At 42.3% G+C, this 16,151-nt stretch overlaps 1 protein-coding gene across 1 annotated transcript in view; it reads left to right on the forward strand.

Annotated features, from left to right (window-relative positions):
* The window catches only part of LOC126284368 (deoxyribose-phosphate aldolase), a 165,760-nt gene that overhangs the window by 95,682 nt on the left and 53,927 nt on the right, over positions 1–16,151 (forward strand). The window contains exon 4 of the mRNA XM_049983239.1: positions 26–316. Within this exon, the coding sequence (XP_049839196.1) occupies positions 26–316 (291 nt within the window). The remainder of the gene's footprint in view (positions 1–25; positions 317–16,151) is intronic.

The raw sequence follows: 16,151 nt of genomic DNA on the forward strand, positions 1-16,151 counted from the left end.
TGTATTGTATTTATCTTTTTTTCAGTTGCTACTGGTTTCCCGAGTGGGCAGTATCCATTGGAAACCCGTCTTGCAGAAATCAAGTATGCTGTATCATCTGGTGCCACAGAAATAGATGTTGTTGTGGATCGGTCTCTAGTGCTTTCTCAACGGTGGAAAGCTCTGTATCGAGAGATTAGAATGATGGCTGAAGCATGTGGCAGAGCCCATTTCAAGGTTATACTGGCTGTAGGGGAGCTGGGAACATTGACTAATATATATCGGGCATCCCTTGTTGCAATGATGGCAGGAGCACATTTTATCAAAACATCCACTGGTAAGTAATGAGTAGTTGGGAAACACAGGTGGTACTAGTAACTGGTTCAGATGTAAAAGTAACAATGGTTGTGTATCCACATTGAATTTGTTAGAAATGTGTTCCATGGAATTTTGCGTAATACATTATAATTATGTGGAAAAAGTGAATATTACAAGCTAATAGTTTGTGGAAAAAATGAATATTACAGGCTAATAGTTTAATTTTTAATTAAGTTACAATTTCATAATGACCGTTTACAGATCCACTCGTTTAATGGAAGGAAATATTTGGTTTAATTAAAAAAATGTATTTATTTCCTTACTTCACTCATTTATAAATAAGAATTCTTCTTTAAAATAGATAGAATTGTTCAAAAGGAACAATTTTTAGCTTTATTTTACATTATAGTAACAGTAATGTTTGCCCACATTTTTTCTTTCATCTTAATTAAATGGAATTTGTACGAAAAATGGCACATTAGCTTCAGTACGCTGAATGTTGTGCGGCTACTGGCAACCACAGCAGAACCTCATGCTTGATGCTTCAGAAAGGAAGTAGCTTGCGTACCAATTGTCAATTGTAAGATTCCTGTTAGAACATTTTGTAGGCACCACAGATCTTTTCACTACATCCCCTGGAGCAGTAGATACCCAATATTACTCTTCTGGTAACATGTCGCTGTAAACCTCCAGATTATTGCAATGAAATGTTTTTGCATCACATAGTGCATACACTTTTATCTCACATATATCTTGTTTGTTGGGTACGTACTGAAGCCATATACAGTGGGCTCTGAAAGGGTGAAGCATTTCATCTACTGTGGTGAATTCGCTCAGGCCGTAAGAAATTTGGCACTTAGCAAAAAAAGCATCCAATATTGTACGAATTGCAGCCAACTTATCAGTTTTTCTCCTGTCATTCTTCATTTCCATGTCATCAAACTTCATACAACATAGAAGAAACAGAAACCCTTTGTATCTCATGCAACTCTAAGTTGTTGCTTTCCTGTTCCATTCGTCTCTCAGAGTCCCAGTACATGAACAAGATGGACTTAATCTTGTAGTAGTCAAAAAAAGGATCTCAAACACAGCCATTATTTCATGTCTTGACGTTACTATAGTACCTCTTTTGTGCAAGAATTGGTGTGTCTCTGTTGTAACGTCAAGTTTAACACATATATTTCAGAACGACACAACACATATAAGTCATAGAGTAAGTTGATAAGCAAGACATGTGTACACGTTAGCATTCGAATGAGCACTGAGTCCCAGTCTAGCGGCTGCTGCTCGGCTGGCCGCTTAGGTGGCGCAGCTGCTGCATGGCTGGCAGACAGCGCCGCATGTAGAGGACACGCGTAATTGCACGGCGGCACTTTGAATGATCGGCGAGTCACAACACTTTCCCCCCCTTTGAAATTGTTGCACTGGTCCTGATGGATGTGTCGTGGAGAGGGCTAACTTCCAAAGGCGTTGTTTGACTCGCCATAAAGTCTCGGGGAGGAGGCTTCCCGTACGGACGGAAGTGTCCCCGATGCTAACGGGTCAAGATAACAGGAGACGTAGGGGTCGAATCTGCTGGGGCCCCATGCACCAATCTGCCTGTTGCGGCAAGTCCAGTTGATATGACAGGAGACATGGGCGCTGTGTCAGCGTCCGTTGGAGGTGGAGGCTAGTAGATTTGCTCTGACAGAGGATGGTCATCCGGTTCTTGCATGGGCACGTCTCCTGGTGGCGTCCGTTCTTGTGCTGGCATTGTGATGACGGTGAGAGGGCTGTGTTGTGAGTATTGAGAGATGACAAGATCCCGAGCATCAGGTAGAGCCGAAGGTGGTGTAGCGGCATTCAGAACAGGCGTTGCCGGCACACGATGCCGAAGCTGGTCCGAATGACACACTGCAACACCCGTGTCAATCTGTATTTCATACAGGCGTCTGCCACGGTGTCGTAAGATGCGGCCCGGGCTCCATTTTGGCCGCCTGCCATATCCCCATACCCAGACGAGGTCGTCGGCAGTGAACCGGCCAAGTGAAGGCACCCGTGGCCGTGAGGTGGAAGGCCACAGAAGATAAAGCAGCGTGCGGGGCTGTCGGCCATGTAAGAGCTCAGCCGGGCTGTGGTCGCCCATGGGGGTGAAATGGTAAGACGCCAGAAACTGAAGAAGTGCATCATCAGCAGCAGAAAAAGTCAGAAGTTTCCACATCTTAGCCTTAAATGTGCGGACCAGTTGTTCAGCCTCACTGTTTGATTGTGGATGGAACGGCGGGGCCGTGACATGCATAATGCTGTGACGAGCACAAAAATCTGCAAATTCGGAAGAGGCAAATTGCGGACCATTATCAGTAACAAGAGTAGAGGGGAGGCCTTCCAAAGAAAAAATGCGGGCGAGAGCACTGGTGGTCGCCGCGGTGGTAGGCAATGTGCAACGAACAATGCAAGGAAAGTTAGAGTAGGCGTCAATTACGAGGAGCCAATAAGTACCTAAAAAGGTTCCCACAAAGTCAGCATCAATTCGCTCCCAGGGCTTCTCAGGTGAAGGCCACGGTGACAAAGATGACTTCGGGGCGGTGGACTGTGATGCACAAGAGCAGCAGGCAGCGACCAAGTGCGGGATTTCAGAGTCGATGCCAGGCCAGTACACATGACAGTGTGCCAGAGATTTTGTGCGAGACACACCCCAGTGTCCTTGGTAAAGGAGGCACAAGACCAAAGCACGCAAAGACGCAGGTACCACAACACGCGGCAGCATTGTCAGTAGAAAGGAGGATAACACCATCCCTAGCCGTGAGGCGGTAGTGCAAAGTGTAGTAGTTCCGCAATGGATCAGAAGTCTTAGCGGACGAGTGATTTGGCCAACCTTTCTGAATACAGTGTAAAACCTGGGAGAGGGTTGGGTCAGAAACCGTAGCAGCCGCCAGCCTGTCCCCAGTGATGGGGAACCCGTCCACAACCCGCTGCTCTTCAACATCCAGGTGGAAACACAAAAGTTCGTCCCTATCGAATGCCAGATCAGGACCCATGGGAAGGCGAGACAGAGCATCAGCATTTGCATGTTGAGCCGTTGGCCAGAAATGATCTCATAATTGAAACGAGACAAGTAAAGAGCCCAACGGTGGAGGCGGTGTGCAGCCTTGTCGGGAAGTGACGTTGATGGATGAAACAAGGAAACAAGTGGTTTGTGATCCATAACAAGATGAAATTTTGAGAGATAGAGAAAAACACCAAACTTATGAAGAGCATAAATAATGGCCAAAGCTTCTTTTTCACTTTGAGAATACTTTTGTTGGGCATCCGTGAGCGTTTTGGAGGCATAAGCAATGGGTTGTTCCGAACCATCAGAAAAACGGTGCGCAAGGACTGCACCGACCCCGTACTGAGAACCGTCTGTGGCAAGAACAAGATGTTGGCCAGGTCGATAAGTAGCCCAGCACGGGGCCTGTTTCAGCATAGTCTTCAATTTCTGGAAAGCTGCATCGCATGACGCGGACCAGTGAAAAGGCATGCGGACCAGTGAAAAGGCACATTTTTATGCAACAGGCAATGCAACGGCTGAGCCACCGAAGCCACAGACAGTAAAAACTTGTGATAGTATGCTATTTTCCCCAAGAAGGCCTGCAGTTCCTTAACAGATATAGGGCGAGAAGGGCATCGATCGCAGCGATAGTTTGCTGAAGCGAACGACTACCATCCCGAGAGAGTTGAAACCCCAAGTACGTGATAGATGCCTGAAAAATTTTAATTTCTGAAGATTACACGTAAGACCGGCAGTCTGTAAAACATGAAAAAGTGTGCGGAGATTTGGAAGATGTTCTTCAGTGTTGGAGCCAGTGACAACAATGTCGTCCATGTAATTGATGCACCCAGGGACAGGGAGCAATAATTGTTCCAAGAATCGCTGAAAGAGAGCAGGGGCGTGGCAACCCCGAACGGCAAGCGTTGGTATTGATAGAGGCCGAAAGGCGTGTTAAGGACCAGAAACTGCTGGGAAGCAGCGTCAAGAGGAAGTTGATGATAAGCTTCTGACAAGTAAATTTTAGAAAAATACTGGCCTCTAGCAAGTTTACTGAACAGTTCTTCAGGACGGGGCATAGGGTAAGTGTCGATGAGGCATTGAGCATTTACTGTGGCTTTGAAATCGCCACAGAGACGAATATCACCATTTGTCTTAGCAACGACAATGACAGGAGAGGACCACTCACTGGAAGTGACAGAAAGCAAGATCCCTGAAGTAGTGAGATGATCCAGCTCCTGTTTTACCCGATCACGAAGGGCCACAGGACTGGGCCGAGCCTGAAAAAACTTAGGCCGAGCAGTGGGTTTGAGCATGATATGAGCTTCAAAGTCATTTGCACAGCCTAACCCAGGAGAAAATGGGACGAAAATGTCGTCGACAAGGAATCCAATTGGGCATAAGGAATAGCATCAGAGACGATATTGATAGAGTCATCTATGGAAAACCCAAAAACACGAAAGGCATCAAAACCAAAAAGATTCTCTGCGTTACTCTGGTCGACCACAAATGTGGGAACAGTGCGAACGACGGATTTGTAAGATACCTCAGCATTAAACTGCTCCAAGAGAGAAATCTTCTGTTTATTGTGCATCCGTAATTGCCAAGTGACAGGTGACAGGAGTGGAGAACCCAACTGAAGATATGTCTGAGAATTAATTATAGTGGCAGCAGAACCGGTATCCACCTGCATGTGAGCATCTCGACCAAGGATTTCGACAGTGAGGAATAACTTCCCTGAAAGGGAAGAAGTGCAACTGACAGACAACACAGAATCAGAATCAGCGTCATGTTCATGAACATCATGTATGCGGTCGGATTTGCAAACGGAAGACACATGACCTTTCTTTTCGCAGTTGTGACACACAGCCCAATGTGTGAATGTTTCGTAAAACACCGTGGGCATGAAGGAAGTTGCCGGGGGTTTTTCTGCAGTTTCTTAGTGGGTTGTTTACGGTTAGGCCGAGGCTGTGTGTGGGAGCGCACTGCGGCCAAGTCGGCTGGCGGGAACGCGCCGCATGCGTCGTAACAGCGCACAGAGGTTGTATTTCCCCGACATCACCCCACGCCTCTATTTACACCCAAGCAAGAGAGAACTTCATCTAGAGTCAGATTTGCCAACTGAAGGGCACGTTGCCAAACTTCTTTGTTGGGCGCCGACGGGATAATAGCATCCCATACCATGGAATCGGCATAGGATTCTTTGTGAACGCCAGTAACAAATTGACACTTTTGACTGAGGCCACGAAGTTCAGCAGCCCAAGTGCAATAGGATTGATATGGCTGTTTTTGACAACAATAGAAGGCAACACGAGAGGCTACCACATGCGTTTGCTTTTGAAAATAGACAGACAGAAGTGAGCACATTTCAGCAAAGGACAAAGATGCAGGATTCTTCAAAGGAGCCGATTGCGACAACAACCGATACATTTGAGGTGAAATCCAGGAAAGGAACAGAGACTTACATGGTTGTTCGTCCATGACATGAAATGCCAAGAAGTGCTGTCGAAGACGTTTTTCATAATCAGACCAGTCTTCCGCCATCTCATCGTAAGGAGGCAAAGGAGATATAGCCAACAATGAGAAACACCCCACATTTGACGCCGCGACGGAATCGCGAATCGCTGCTGTTAGAAGCGTTTGCTGTTCAAGGAAGTTTTGCAACAGTTGCTCGACAGTAGCCATGGAAACCTGTGGGTCAATGGTGAAAAGGAAAAATCCTCTACCTCTTCGCCAATTGTTGTAATGTCAAGTTTAACACATATATTTCAGAATGACACAACACATATAAGTCACAGAGTAAGTTGACAAACAAGACGTGTACACGTTAGCATTCGAATGAGCACTGTGTCCCTGTCTAATGACCGCTACGCGGCTGGCCGCTAAGGTGGTGCAGCTGCTGCATGGCTGGCAGACAGCACCGCACGTAGAGGACGCGCATAATTTGCGCAGCGGCGCTTTGAATTAAGACATCGATTAGGCACAAAAACCACTGCTGTATACTTTTTACCACAGTGTTCCCACTCAAGGGTTAAACAGTCTTTAACTGTATATAGACACTTGTTAGTGCTCAGTGTAAAGATAAGCAGATGCTTAGTTTCAAATGTTTGAGAAAAACAGCAGCAGAGTAGTGTAAGAGGAAAATCAGTAAGCTGGTTAGCACTAATTGCAACTGGTTGTTACTATACTTTCCAGAAGTAGTTTGCAGTGACCACTTCTTCCAATTGATGCGATGTGCAGTAGTGATTCTGCACAGCATGGACTGAACAAGTTCTTCTTAGGTTTCTCATGGTATCTGGCACCAGACGTCTATTCACAGGTCACACAATTCCTGTACATTTAAGGTCTGGCAGTTTGTAGGATAGACCTGGGCCCAGTTGTGTCCTACATGTTTACATTGGGTTAACATCAGGTGAATTTGGAAGCTAAGACATCAACATCAGCTCATGATGCTCCTTAAATCACTGTAGCATGATTCTAGGTTTGTGAGTTGGACAGTTATTATCATTATCCTGCTGGAATTGCCACTGTTGTTGGGGAAGACATCAAACATGAACGATCACAGGTGGGCCACAGTAATTGAACAGACGCATGAAAAATATAATCCTTTGACTCTTGATGTCAGTCAGTGGTAAATTCATCTGACGTGTTTTATGCTTGCATATTATGACTTTCTGGAGATTGAAAATCTCTTGTAGGATTCAATATGGTTCCAAAAATAATGATTGTGTGAAATGCCGCTTGCGTTTTTTGTCCACAAGAGACATCATTCTATGCATGCCCCTTCACTTAATCAATGCTCTTTGTGATAATATACAGGGTAATTCTTATTAACATTTAAAAAACTTCTGAAGCAACGTAAATGATACCAAGACAAGTAATTTAAGACAAGACATATAGAGCTGCAAATGTCAGGAAATATCCCAAAAATGGATGACAAATGTTTGATATATGATGTCTCCAGGTGACGTACCTTTCTGTATGTGCAATAGTTGAACCTGTCGGTCTATTGCATCTGATCATCCCAACCTAAGTCAAGTATTCACATTGTGGCTCAGAGCCCATGTGCATGACTTTAGTGTAGGGGGCTCAGGGCTTGAGCCTTGTGACTGGCAGGCAGTGGTTTTTTATGTTGCATTAGACAAGTATGGGTTTATGTTGTGGTAAGATTTATTATTTTATTTACCAGTCCCACAGTTTCTGCTGGCTCATTGCAAAGTACCTATCGTATTGTGTCACAAGTAAATGAGTATAAGCTTCCGAAGTGCATCACTACCAGTATTTTCTCTACTAAATAAGGTCTGTAAATGAAAAATGAAGGAATAAAAGGAAATAAACACAAAATAAGAACAGATTTTGATTAGTTACAGTGAGCAGTGAGGATAATAATTTTGTAACTTCTACCTTTACAAAAGATGTTCATAATTTGCACCATTTGTTTAAATGCAAGTATTGCATCCCTCAATCATCACTTGATGCATGCTTTTGAAAACACCCTCTGTCTTTGTAGTATCTCTGCAGTGGCTGTGTGATCTATGAGGTCAATTTGGGTCTCTGGCGGGCTGCTTTAAATTAGATTCTTTATATGACCCCAGATCATTCTGGCTAGTGGAACAAAGTGTAACAGTGCTCTCTACTGGCGAGGGTAGGATCGAGAAGCCCAGCCTCTGCAGATGTGGCAAGGTACATTGTTTAGTCATGTCACGTGTTCAACAATTGTCATTCACTTTTTATATTCCCTGACATCTATGGCTTAATGTCTCTTAAATTATAGGGGTTTTTCAATGCTGACAACAATCACCTTGTGTACTGTCTCAATACTTTTCATTCAGTTCCATCAAAAACTGTTGCAACTGATGATGTAGTAGTTCATATTAATTCAAAAAATTTACTAATTGCAGCACCAGTTTCATCATGTGCTACATGCCAAAGTGCTTCTTCATGTATGTAACAATGAATATCGCACAAATCATCTATCACAATATTATGAAAAGGAAAGTTGCCACTCACCATATAGCAGAGAGGCTGAGTTGCAGGTAGGCACAACAAAAAGACTGTCACAAATAAGCTTTTGACTAACAAGGCCTTTGTTGAAAACACACACACACACACACACACACACTACACTACACGACTGCAGCCTCTGGCAACTGAAGCCACACTGCGAGCAACAGCAGCAGTGTATGATGGGAGTGGCAACTGGGTTGGGGTAAGGAGGAGGCTGGGGCAGGAGAGGGAGAGATAGCAGGGTAGGATTTGGGGACAGTGAAGTGCTGCTGGGGAGCACACAAGGATGAAGTAGAGAGAGAGTAGGGCAGTTTGGTGCAATCGTGAGGTTAGACGGGTGGCAGGAGAGAGGTGGGGATGGGAAGGGGGACAGAAAAGGAGAGAAGTAAAATGACTGGGTTCACCGGTGGAACGAGGGCTGTGTAGTGCTGGAATGGGAATAGGAAAGGGGCTGGATGGGTGAGAAAAATGACTAACGTAGGTTGAGGCCAGAAAGGTTATGGAAAAGTGGGATATATTGTAGGGAGAGTTCCCACCTGCGCAGTTCAGAAAATCTGGTGTTGGTGGGAAGGATCCATATGCCAGAGGCTGTGAAGCAGTCATTGTAATGAAGGCTGTTATGTTGGGCAACGCGCTCAGCAACAGGGTGGTCCACATGTTTCTTGGGTAAAGTTTGTCAGTGGCTATTTATGTGGACAGACAGCTTGTTGGTTGTCGTGACCACATAGAATGTAGCACAGTGTTTGCAGCTTAGCTTGTAGATTACATGACCGATTTCACACGTAGCCCTGCCATTGATGGGATAGGTGATGTTTGTGACTGGACTGGAGTAGGTGGTAGTGGTGGTGGTGGTGGTAGTGAGAGTATGTACGGCACAGATCTTGCATCTAGGACTATTACAGGGATATGAGTCATGAGGTAAGAAGTTGGGAGCAGGGGTTGTGTAGGGATGGACAAGTATATTGTGTAGGTTCAGTGGGGGGGCAGAATACCTTTGTGGGAGGGGTGTGAAGGATAATGGGCAGGGCATTTCTCATTTCAGGACATGCAGGGCACAAGGAGAGGTAGTCGAAACCCTGGCAGAGAATGTAATTCAGCTGTTCCAGTCTTGGGTGGTACTGAGTTACGAGAAGGGCTGCTCCTCTGTAGCTGGACAGTGAGACTTTGGGAAGTGGTGGGAGACTGGAAAGGTAAGGCACGGGAGACTTGTTTTTGTGCAGGGTTGGGAGGGTAGTTACGGTCTGTGAAGGCTTCAGTGAGACCGTAAGTATATTTTGAAAGGGACCACTCATCACTGCAGATGCGACAACCATGGGTGGCTAGGCTTTATGGAAGAGACTTCTTGGTGTGGAATGGGTGGCAACTGTCAAAGTGCAGTTGCTGGTGGTGGTTAGTAGGTTTGATATGGACAGAGGTACTGATGTAACCATCTTTGAGATGGAGGTCAACATCTGGGAAGGTAGCTTTTTGGGTTGAACAGGACCAGGTGAAGCAAATGGGGAAGAAGCTGTTGAGGTTCTGGAGGAATATGGTTAGGGTGTCCTCACTCTCAATCCAGATTGCAAAGATGTCATCAGTAAATCTGAACCAGGTGAGGGGTTTAGGATTCTGGGTCTATAGGAAGGATTCCTCTACATGGTCCATGGAAAGGTTGGCATAGGATGGTGCCATGCAGGTGCCCATAACTGTATCTCGTATTTGTCTGTAGGTAATGCTTCAAAGGAGAAGTACTTGTGGGTGAGGATATAGTTTGTCATAATGACTAGCAAGAAGGTTGTTGGTTTGGAATCCATTGCGCACTGGGAAAAGTAGTGTTCAATAACGGTAAGGCCATGGGCATTGAGGATGTTAGTGTAAAGGAAGGTGACATCAATAGTGATGGGCAGGGCACCATGAGGTAAAGGGACAGGAACTGTGGGGAGTTGGTGGAGGAAATGGTTGGTATCTTTTATATAGGAGGGTAGGTTCGGGGTAGTAGGCTGAAGGTGTTGTTCTATGAGAGCAGAGATTCTCTCAGTGGGGCCACAGTAACCAGCCTCAAAGGGGCGTCCTGGGTGGCAGGGGGTTGGGGTGGGTTGATTTGAGGGGAAGAGACCAAGCAGTGAGGTCATCGGTATCATCGGATAAGGGAAGGATGGGAAAGGAAGTTGGCTGTGACCTTTCAAAAAAACCATCCTGGCATTTGCCTGAAGCGATTTAGGGAAATCACAGAAAATATAAATCAGGATGGTCAGACGCAAAATTGAACCGGCGTCCTCCCGAGTGCATGTCCAGTGTACTAGCTACTGCATCATCTCTCTCGGTGTAGATGGTAGGAGTGCGGGAAGTGATAGGGGTGAGTGGAGAGATGGGCTCCAGGGAGAGGTTCTAGGGTGGGCCTAAGGATTTGAGAAGTGACTGGAGATCCTACTGATTTCTGGAATGGGGTCATTGTGGCAAGGTTTGTTGGTGGATGTATCTGACATCTGGCCAAGTCCTTCTGTCAGGTAATCCTTGTCTGCAGGTAGGATTATAAGGTCAGGATCAGTTTTTAGATGGTGGACTGCAGTTCTTTCTGCAGATCCCTCAAAATGCAAACAGCCTTACTTCTGCAGAAAGAACTGCGTTCATCTAGAATGAAGTACTAACTGAAAAAAGCTGCACAAATATGCACTCAGATCTTGATAATATTTTAAAGTGTTGCATACATTAACAACTATTAAATGTTCAGAAAAGTAAAATTATGCTATTGAAAAGACACAATAACATAGTATCCTAAGGAAACTTTATCCATGAGTCACAATTGAAATGAGTCAACTTATACTAATACTTGCATGTAACAATTTGTTTGTATATGAAGTGGACTGGTCACCCAGTATTATCCTTAGGTAAAGCAGATGGGAGAGGCAAGTTTGTTGGTAGTATACTGAGGCAGTACAGTCAGCCTACAAGATGGATTATTTACAAAATATTCATGTGAACCATCCTTGAATATTGCTTATATGTGTGGCTCAGTACCAGATACAACTTACAGCAGATACTAAATATATACAAAAAAGAGTAGCTTAAATTGTCACACGTCTGACTCGTCAAAATATTGAGAGGTCTGCCACAGACTCAGACCACTTTACTGATATACCAAAGTGCTTCTTGGTGTGCAGAACAATATTTTCTGCCAGCCAGTGAGTTATGTTGCCTATTTATGAAAATTTAACAATCACCATATTACAATATGGCATTGTTTAAGTTAAATAAAAAAATGCTTGTGCTGCTTTACACTATTTATTGGGCCATAGAACTTTCCACTTCTTGTTTTTTCACTACAATTAATGTTTTTTTTAATTTATTACTTTACTTCTCATTTTCTGTAATAGTATGAATTGTTTCATTACTATCAGGTTTTATTTGTCATCTACATGATTTCTGTTATTTAACATTGATTGGAATATGAAATTAATTTTGCCTTTTAAATTAAGGCTACAATTTTTGATGAATATGAAATTTACTTGTAAACAATGTAGTACCGTATATATCATTTCTTTATCAGTCATTGTTTGTTTAATCAGCTACTAGATTTAAGTTTTAAATGAAGGAGAACGCTCTCAATAGTAATAAAAATTGAGAATTCTTTATGCATAACTTAAGGACAGTACAAGACTGAAGAGAGAAACTACGAATATGGAATGTACTTATGTATCATGGTGTACATTAATTTTGTGTATCACATTCTACGATACTGCTTGAAACTGGTAGTTACATTACAGCGGAAAAGTCAGGTACCAGCATATCTCAGCTGAGGATACAATTCATGCATCAGCAGATTGTCTTGTGTCAGTATTATCACTCTATTGCCAGAAACACAAAAACGTTTTTGGCTTTCATGTAGAACTGTTTATTATTCTCAGTTAGAAACTCTGTTCTGAGAACATACAAAACCACTTTACTCGACCCATACCCCGATAGCTGAGTGGTCAGCATGACATATTGCTGTCCTATGGGCCCGAGTTTATTCCCGGCTGGGTCAGGGATTTTCTGTGCTCAGGGACTGGGTGTTGTGTTGTCTTCATCATAACCATCCCCATCTGGCACGCAGGTCGCCCAATGTGGTGTCAAATGTAATAAGACCTGCACCAAAGTGGCTGGACCTGCCCTGTAAGGGGCCTCCCGGCCAATGATGCCAAACGCTCATTTCCATTTCCATATTTATAATTTGTTTTAACTTTTGTAACTCAGTAGGGACCTACATTCTTATTCATCAGCTATAATTTTGGTCCAATTTGTGTTAGTTTTATTACAACAAGGTCACCATATTTGTACTTGAAGGGTTTCTTACAATGTCAATTGAAGCTAGCACTGTTTTTGCATCTTGCTGATTTATAGCTTAACATCTTACTTCAGTTTGCTGGATCTTTCTTTAAATGAATTAATAAATTATTCTTCTAATACTTTCATGGTGTGAAGATCACTCTTATGTGTGCATCTTACTCCTATCATTTGTTCAAATTATGCTTTTCTAATACTTATGTGGTAAATCAAATCCTCGTGTTGAATTGATGTCGCCACCATATACAATGTATTAGGATAATCAATACTAAGCTTATCAGTGATCACATCCAAAGTAGAATTGATTCTCTCAATCTGTCCACTGATTCTAAGCCCTGTTGTTATTAAAATGTGTTTAGTTTCTTCTGTAATGCAATAGCCCTTGAATTCTTTAGATGCAAAGCTAGTTCCTCTGTCAATATATACTTCAACTGGATTCCCAAAATTAGTTCACCATGAGTCTGAAGTGCTAGTTGCTTTGCTGATTTTTCATTGATGCTTATAATGTTCTTCTACCCTTTGTGAGGTGATAGACATGGTCTAATACAATTCATGTGATGAGTTTATAATGGCTCACTTTCTTCTAACAATGGAAATATTCCTGATTTCTTATTCAAAAGTAAACATTTTACACTATTGAAGATCACAGTTTCCACCTTGTCAGTAAAATCTAGTAAATAATAATCTTGTTTTATTTCCTTTTCAGTTTTCTTAGCCACATAATGTCTTTTATAATGCAGAAGCTTGATGATTTCACACTGCATAGTGAGTGGAACCATTGAAGTCTCTCTTCCCTCATAGAACTAGAAAAGAATTCCATCTCTCATAAATACATTCTTCGAGAGTGCCCTTGATTGTTACCAAACCATCCTCCTCCTGAGCTTTTTTGCTTATGGCTATTAAACCATCTGCGAAACCAAACAGTACAGCTCAAACAGCTTAAAGCATCTACACGTTTCATCCTACAACCAGGTTGATGTTCAGTAGTGTAGGAATACTCATTGAAGACAACAGCCCACCTTCTATTCATGGTGACAAGTCCTTCTTACCCATAGTCTTTTGGAGTGCAGTGTGGTCCATTTGCAATTTTAATATGTATTCCTAGTAAATACACCCGTAATTTCTTCAACAAATTAACAGTAACTAAAACTTCAATCTCATAAATACTGTGTATTTTATTTTTACTCTTGAGGTGTTTGTCTCTCTCTCTCTCTCTCTCTCTCTCTCTCTCTCTCTCTCTCTCTCTCTCTCTCTCTCTCTCTATATTTAACTCATATGCGAGCTGAATGGAAATTGTTGTCATCTGGAAATTTTTGTAATGAGATGGCTTCAAAACGTTTGCTTGTATCTATATTAGTTCAGTTTTGCATTTTGGTTGGTGTATTTTTAAAACTGGATCCAGTGAAAGGGTGTCTTGAATTCTTACCTCCGTTCTTCTTCAAACTTATTCCTCAGTGAATCACTCAATGGTTTAGTGGTTGTAGAGTAATTTTAGATGAACTTCATAAAGTTCCTGTTAGTACCAGGAAAATATGTATTGCTGCAATAGACTTCAGTTCTGGAAAGTTAACAGTTACTGTCTTCTCAGTAGGATGTTGAACTTGTCCACACTTTATAATGTATCCGAGAAACTGAATAGTTTTCTTCAAGAACTGGCATTTTGCAAAATTAACTCCTAAGCCATATTCTTCTGCCAGTTTTTAACACCAAGCCAAGCTTATGAAATGCCACATCATCACTCTTTGTTGGTATTATGACATCTTCCAAGTAAATCAGTATAATGTGATGTTTTCTCAGGTTGTCACCCCAAAAAAACAGTACATTTAAAATGCTGGAACTTTTTACATGAACTTGATAATCCAAATGGAAATTTCCTGAATTGGAACAGCCTTGAGTGTGTCACAAATGAAGCATAATTTGGGATTTCTTGCTGCCCATGAAAGTGAAAAAAAAGAAAAAACCACACTGGCATCTTGTAGTTCATCTATGTATCTTGTAGATCATCTATCGAGCAGGGGGAGGGGGGGGGGGGGTGGGGAGACAAGAGAGAAATTCTCTTTCACTGTGATGTTCATTTTCTGTAGTCTATACAGATACAAAATTCTCCTTTCTCTTTTTTATAACTACAATCTGGCTAGCATATTCAGATGAACTTAGTTTTGCTATTGTCTGATCAAGCCAATCTGGACTTGGTTGTCAACAATTTCTTACTCTCCTGGTGACAGTCTTATAGGTCTACTATACAGGATGTCCACAAATTATCTTTACAGCTTCAGAATTTAATTCCGTTAAACTTATACTAGTTATTAACAAATGGCTTTCAACTTGTGATAAGACAACACACAAAATTTTGTTTCCTCATTCATACACAGCAATGTGTGCACCCTTCATGACTTGGATAATTAGTCAGAATACCATTTCTCTCCAAGTACAATTCAAGATCTCCATGATGGCATGTGAAAATGGACTGAAAATGTGTGCCTTCAAGTCCTGTAGGTCTTTAACCTTGGTTCTGTGCACTACATCCCTTACAAAACACCACAGGAAGAAGTCTAATGGTGGGACGTCATGGGATTATGGCAGCCATCTCATCCAATCCACCTACCTGGAAACTTGCAGGTGATCCAGTCGTCGCACAGCAAATTCTTGTAACATGTCCAGGTAAACACTACTGTTGACGCCATATGCAATGGAAAATAATGGACCAATGAAGCAACTGTGCATCTGTCTGTACAAAACATTGAGTTTGGGACTGTTTCTTTCCAGTTCACTTGTAACATGAGGATGCTGTGGACCCCATATACAGGTGTTATCAATAGTGGATACATGAAACTTTGTTCAATTGCATGTCACTTGGGAGTTAAAAAAACTTTGAGTTCCCTTATCACATGTTAAAAATCATTTGTTAATACAGTATCTAGTATAGTTTTTTTAAGTTATTGAAGTCTTAAGTTGTAAAGTTAACTTATGAACACCCTTTATATTGGTTGATGTTCTCTCACATTAATCTTCATTCTGACATGAGTGAACTTTGTCTTTGTTTGGGTGTAATTAGCCACTAAATCTTCAATATGTTCCTTGTTTCATCACTACATGGATACACATAATGTGAACTTCTTCTACTTTCCTAATAATAATTCCGTCCTTGTTTATTAAAACTTCAGTTTAGTCTAGAAGATTGATCCCACTACAATTTCCAAATTCATACTGCCTCTAGAAACCACATAAATATCGCTTTCAATTTTCACATCATCATCTCAACAATACATGTAAAATACCCTTCTAGAGAGATGTACTTTTTCAAAGTAAGTTGACTACCACAGTCAATTAGTGCCTTCGCCCATTTGTTACTTATTCACATTTTTTAAAATTTACATTTGTTAATACCCTTCTTAACTGTGCTACCATTCGTTGATGCATTATGATTATTCTTCTGCTTTGTGCATTCAGATGAGAAGTGGTGAAACTCGTTTCAGTTGTAGCAACTCTTTTCCTTGCTGCTGTGGTGCAATCACTTGACATGTGGCCACTGGCACCA

The sequence above is a fragment of the Schistocerca gregaria genome, chromosome 8 (assembly GCF_023897955.1).
Source record: "Schistocerca gregaria isolate iqSchGreg1 chromosome 8, iqSchGreg1.2, whole genome shotgun sequence".
Lineage (NCBI taxonomy): Eukaryota > Metazoa > Arthropoda > Insecta > Orthoptera > Acrididae > Schistocerca > Schistocerca gregaria.